General features: G+C 66.2%; 1 protein-coding gene across 2 annotated transcripts; it reads left to right on the forward strand.

Annotated features, from left to right (window-relative positions):
• Window positions 1–602: 602 nt before the first annotated feature.
• On the forward strand, window positions 603–4,734 carry FGF22 (fibroblast growth factor 22). 2 transcript variants are annotated; one of them, XM_068156229.1, is made up of 3 exons: window positions 603–920; window positions 4,051–4,154; window positions 4,441–4,734. In XM_068156229.1, exons 1-3 carry the CDS (start codon window positions 680–682, stop codon window positions 4,630–4,632), a joined length of 537 nt encoding a protein of 178 aa, XP_068012330.1. In that variant the 5' UTR covers window positions 603–679; the 3' UTR covers window positions 4,633–4,734. The 2 variants fall into 2 exon arrangements, with proteins under 2 accessions (XP_068012330.1, XP_068012329.1); XM_068156228.1 differs by having other exon boundaries at window positions 605–920; window positions 4,438–4,734.
• The last annotated feature ends 909 nt before the right edge of the window (window positions 4,735–5,643 follow it).

A 5,643-nucleotide genomic window follows, 5' to 3' on the forward strand; every position in this document is an offset into this window, starting at 1 on the left:
ATGCCGCGGCGCGCCACGGCACTGCGCATGCGCCGCGCGCTGCACGCCGGGAGCGGCGGCCTCGGCCTCGCCCCCGCCCACACCAGACCACAGCTCCCACGGTGCAGCGCGGCACAGCGCAGCGGCACAGCGCAGCGGCGCATCGCAGCGCGCCCCCTGGCGGACGCGGAGGACCCGACGGGGCGAGACCGGACGGGGCAGGAGCGAGGCTCGACGGCTGGCGGAGCCCAGGAGCCGCGGCGCTGGGATAACGGAGCTGCACCGCGCCTCTCCCGGCCCCGAGCCCGGCGCGTCTCGGACCGGTTCACAAACCGGCAACAACCCCGAGCGCGGGGCAGCCCCACGCACCACTCTCTGCCTCTTCCCGCCCACTGGGCCAGTGCCCCGTCCGCCTGCATACCGCGGGAGTCGGTGGGGGCTGCGGCGAGCGATTTCCCCCAAACTGGGCGCCCTATTAATGATGGGGAACGGGGATGATGGGGCAGCCGTCGGGGCGCTGATTTTATGAATGAGATCCCTTGCTCTCTCGGTCACGCCCCTCCTAGCCCATTGGCCACCCAGGACCCCGCCCCGCCCCACCAGCTCGCCCCGTGCTCGGGCCGCCCGCGCCGTCGGGGCCGGTTGTCGCCGCCGCCGCGGCCATGGCTCGTCGCCCGCCGTCTCGCTGCGCCCCGCCGCCATGAGGCGCGGGGGCCCCGCCGCCCTCGCCGCCTGCCTCGCCGGGGCACTCGCCGTTCTGGCGGAGCCGGCACCGGCTTTTGGACCGGGGGCGGCTGGGGGCGGCCGGCGGCCCCCCCGAAGCTACGGCCACCTAGAAGGCGACGTCCGGTGGCGGCGGCTCTTCTCAGCCACCCGCTTCTTCCTGCGCATCGACGGCGGCGGCAGCGTGGAGGGGACGCGCTGGAGGGAGCGGCCGGGCAGTGAGTGGGGCCGGGAACGGGGCAGTGAGTGGGGCCGGGAACGGGGCCGGGACTGGGTCCGAGAAAGCCGAGTTCTGGGGCCGACCGCGGGGTCCCTCTGGATTCCCACTGCGGGTCGAGAGCCCGATCCCGCCGGGACGCTGAGACTGCGGCGGAGGCGAGAGGCACGGGGACCGGGCACAGGGCAGAGGGCACAGCTGGGGACAGGCAGAGGCTGGACAGAGCTACCTCTGGACGGCGGCGGGATCCCTGGTCTGTGCCCGGCGCCGGGGAGAGCCCGCGACTCCTCCCGCCCGGTTAAAACCTCGGCTGAAGCCTCTTCTCTGGCCGTGCGGGAGCCGCGGGTCCCCTCTGTCCGCACTGTTCCGCACACGGCTGGTCAGAGCCCGCAGCTACCTCGAAAGCGAACTGTTGCGGCTGTCCTCTCTCACTGGAGCCTCTTCCCCGGCGTTCGGACACCGGCTGGGGACCCCGACGACCTTGGGGGTCGCTCGTACCTCCTCCTCCTGCCAGCGTAGGTTGGGGGCCGCCCCTTCCCCTGCCCCCATTCTCTTAATCTCGCTCTGCCCGGGGTGGATCGGATCGTTCCCGGTAAAGGCTGAGGAGAAGGAGGAGGAAGGACGGAGGAAGCTCCGGGGTGATGCTGGTCTCAGAACCGAGAGCCCGGTGGGGGAGAGCAGAGAGCAGAGCAGCCCTGTCGCGGAGGACCGTGGAGTAGGGCCGAGCGAGGGGTACTCGGGCAAAGGGGGGATGTCGGTGCTGCCCGGGCCGCGCTGCCATCCGGAGCTTAGGAAGGAGCCGGCAGGATGAGGCCTTTTCCCTGGGGCTGCTCCACCCTGCAGCCCTGGGGAGCGGCTGGGAAGAGACGGCAGCGGAGTCCCCCACAGGGGTCCCTGTGCTAGTGGAGAGGCTGCTCCCAGTACGGAGGTCCTTGCCTCGGCTCCACGGCTGCCTGCTCCCTCCCTGGTCCCCTCTCCGTGTGGCAGTACCGTGGGTCCCCAGGGGACACGGCATCCACGGCACAGCTGCAGCGAGAGCCAGGGTGCAGTACCTGTGGTGTCAGCCCACGTCAGGTGCTGGGTGCCTGTGACAGGGAAGGGGACAGCAGGCTGGCAGGGCAGTGGCTGGACAAGGTGGGATACTGGGAGCCCTGGGCAGGGGGATACCTACCTGAGCATCCTCAGCAGGGTGGATCCTTGGGGCATCCAGATTGGAGCAGCAGCCCCAGCCCATGCCCCGGTGGCAGGGGGGGCTGATCAGACTCCTGGGCAGTGCAGGACATCACCCAGCAAGATAAGGGAGCCCAGCCCAAGGCAGGGAACCCTCCCGTGGTGTCAGAGGCTGTCAGGAGTCCCGACTGGGCACACTGCCAGTGTCAGGTGCCCCAACATGTTCCCTGGGCTGCATGGGACCTGGCAGGTGGAGCAGCTCCAGGCTGGTGCATGGGGCTTGCTCTGGTTATCGAGCAGCAGATAACCTGAGCTTGGGCTGGGCTTTGCTCATCAGCTTTCCTGGCAGCTGCCAGACCAGCCCTGCCAGCGGTGCCAGTGGTGCCAGGGGCTGTCCCAGGGCTTCCCTTGCCTCCAGCCCTACATCTGCTCCAGCCTTCCTGGGACCCCACTGGGGCAAAGGGTGTGAAACTGGGAGCTGCCTCTGGGCTGCTGCCCAGCCCAGGGGTGCTGCTCTACACCCACAGGGACTCATCCCCACTGTGCAGGGCTGGGCACTGGCTGGGCACCTGGGAGCACAGCCCAGCAGAGCCAGCCAGGGCACCAGGAGCAGCAGTGTGGGGTTATTTTTAGAGAAGCAGAGCCCTTGGTTATAAATAGCAGCAACTGCAGCTGGGGATCAGGCAGGTGGATTCCGAGGCACTCACTTGGCCCTTCCCCACCCCTGCTGCTCCTCAATGACTTCATTGGGCAGGGTCCTGCTGGTCCCAGTGGGTGCCAGGGCAGGTGCTGGCAGCAGCACTGAGGCAGCTGAGCTGAAAATACCTTTAAACATCTGCCCCAAGGAGCTGAACTCTTGGGAGCCCTCACACTGCTGTGACCACTCCACCCTCTCCTGGCAAGGGCACGAGTGCCCACTGGCAATGCTGGGTTGGTTGGGGAGGGGGTGGGGGGGTGTAAACACCTGCTGAAAGCCCCTGCCCGGGAATTCCTGCAGTCCCCCATGCTGTGTGTGCCCCTGGCTGCCAAACCCTGTGTGCATCCTCCTGCCGTGGCTGGCTGGGGCAGCCTTGGGCAGCTGTGTCTGTGGGCAGCGGTGTCTGTGGGCAGCTCCTGCTGTGGCTTACCTGCTGCCCACTGCCCTGCCTGCATCTCAGTCCCTTCCCACAGCGCCGGCGGTGGCAGGGCTGGCAGTGGCACTCTAGGATGGTCAAGGCAGTGCAGGAATCCGGAGGACCTGCCAATGGTCTGGGTGTTTCCCCTCGGAGCCGCTGGTCCGACCGCATGCCTTAGCCATTAGCGGCGGTGCCGGCAGCTCGGCGGCCGGGCACAGGAGCACCAGCCCAGCCCAGCCGCAGCCCTCCTGCCTGCAGTGCCTGGCACGGGGGCATGTGCCAGATGGTCACTTGGCGCTGGCAGCACCACCCCGGCTGCACCCCTGCCCCTACAGCCCTCTGCCCAGGTGTTTTTGTCCACCAGAATGTGGTTGTGCACCGTTGCTGCCACCCCCGTGCACACTTTGCCCCCCTCCAAGGACCATGCCAGCCTCACTGTCCTGAGCACGTGGGGTGCCAGGGGCAGTGAGAGGTGAGTTCTGGTCCCCAGGGCACTGTGGGTGTGCTTGGGACAGATACCGTGGGGCAGAGCTGCCAATGAGGGAAGGATAAATGCAAGGTTGGCACTGGGCAGAGATTGGTGCCTTGGCATCGCTCCCACACAGCCCAGCTCCTGGAAGCAGCGAGGCCTTGGGGAGGAGAGGAGTAAAGATCAAACCCTCCCCAGATCAGAGGTTCCTGCTCCCAGCTCAGGCTGCTCCAGCGCTGGGCGAGGGTCAGTGGCCTCATCCCTCCGGGGGGGGCACTTGATGGCCATAGACCTGGTGTCGGGGCAGGACTCCTGGCGGGGTCGGGAGGAGGTCGCCCGTCCCTCCCTACTCACCGCCGCGCTTCCCGGTCCCACAGGCATCGTCGAGATCCGGTCGGTGCGCGTCGGCGTGGTGGCCATCCGGGCGGTGCACACCGGCTTCTTCCTGGCCATGAACAAGCGGGGGAGGCTCTATGGGTCGGTAGGTCGAACGCTGCCTCCCGGGAGGGACCAGCCAGGGCTCAGAGCTGCAGGGCAGAGCTGGAAGGGGTGGGGAGGTGTGCCGCAAACCCACCGGGTTCGCCCGGTGCCCAGGCTCCTGTTTGCCCTCCCCAGTGAGGGGACAGCACTCAGCGAGCCCCTCCATCCGCTGGGTAGTAAGGAGGAGCCCCAGCCCCTGCCCTGCTTTTGGGAGTGGAAGAAGGCAAGGAGAAAAAGCCCTGGCCGTGCACAGCCACCCCTCACCTCCTTCCCTCTCCTGTCAGAAGGAGTTCAGCCCCAACTGCAAGTTCACGGAGCGCATCGAGGAGAACGGCTACAACACCTACGCCTCGCTGCGCTGGCGGCACCGCGGCCGCCCCATGTTCCTCTCGCTCAACAGCAAGGGCAGACCCCAGCGAGGGGGCAAGACACGCCGGCAGCACCTCTCCACCCACTTCCTCCCCATCCTCGTCAGCTGAGCCCCGCGGGGCGGGGGGGGCTCTGGACTTGTCCTCTAAGGAAGAAGGGGGAAAAGAAAGGTTGTTTTATTTATGTACATATCTATTTTTTTTGGCTATTTATTGTTCTATTTGTGAATGCACGGCGGAGGATGGATCCAGATGGTGGATGTGCAACGAGGAGGCTCTCCTCACCCTCCTGCCAAGGCAGGGCCAGCGTGGCACGGCCCAAGGAATGAGGCCACCGTGTGCCAGGGCTGCCGGCGTCGTGCCCCTGGACCGGGCAGGCAGAGCTCTGCTCACAGCATCTCTGCAGGGGCTGGGATGTACTGCTGGGTTCTGTTTATCTTGTGCCCAAGCACCCACAGCAATAAAGCTGCTCATGGTCCAGAGTCTCAGAGCTTCAGTGATTGGCATGGCTTGGGCTGGGTGGGGTTGACTTGCCCAGGGGCACAGCTGCGGCCACCAGCGTTGTTCCTCCTAGAGCCTAGCAGGTCCCTCACCGTGTCCAGCTCCTCATCTTCCTGCCTGTGTGGGTGGAGATGCCTTACTCACAGAAGATCACAGTGATGGTTGTTCCATGGTGGACTTGTCCCCAGGGAGAACTCCTGGGCCAAAGATGCCCACTCAAGTGCCTGATGCCCCATCCACACCCTGGACTGAGACCCGAGGTGCAGTGGGGCATCCAACCTCCCCAGGCTGCAGCCAGCACCTCCAGGCTGCTCCCCGGAGTCCAGTTCTCCTCCATCCTCCCCAGCAAGGATGTGGTTGGGAAGGTGACCAGTGGTCAGGACCAGCCCCTTGCCTGAAGGGGCCTGTGACCAGAAATAGCATCCACACCTCAGCCACCCAGCCAGGGCACGTTCCTGTGCTGCCTGCCACAGTGAGGCATCACAGCCTGGTCACTTTGTCACCTCAGACATGAATGATGGCCCCAGCACAAAACCACCAAACTTGTTCCATTTCTTACCCAACCAGCTCCAGAAAAGCCTGAAAGAGGGAACAGTCACCACCACCTTAACTGTGTGGTGA

This window comes from Melanerpes formicivorus, unplaced genomic scaffold (assembly GCF_026170545.1).
Source record: "Melanerpes formicivorus ecotype bairdi unplaced genomic scaffold, bMelFor1.0.p_v2 SCAF_34, whole genome shotgun sequence".
Classification (NCBI taxonomy): domain Eukaryota; kingdom Metazoa; phylum Chordata; class Aves; order Piciformes; family Picidae; genus Melanerpes; species Melanerpes formicivorus.

Excerpts from the sequence above, each read along its gene's own strand:
- FGF22 (XM_068156228.1), top strand. The coding sequence starts at position 680 with ATGAGGCGCGGGGGCCCCGCCGCCCTCGCCGCCTGCCTCGCCGGGGCA. Across the intron at positions 921-4,050 it reads CTGGAGGGAGCGGCCGGGCA|GCATCGTCGAGATCCGGTCG; the intron begins GTGAGTGGGGCC and ends CCGGTCCCACAG. Across the intron at positions 4,155-4,437 it reads GGGGGAGGCTCTATGGGTCG|AAGGAGTTCAGCCCCAACTG; the intron begins GTAGGTCGAACG and ends CTCTCCTGTCAG.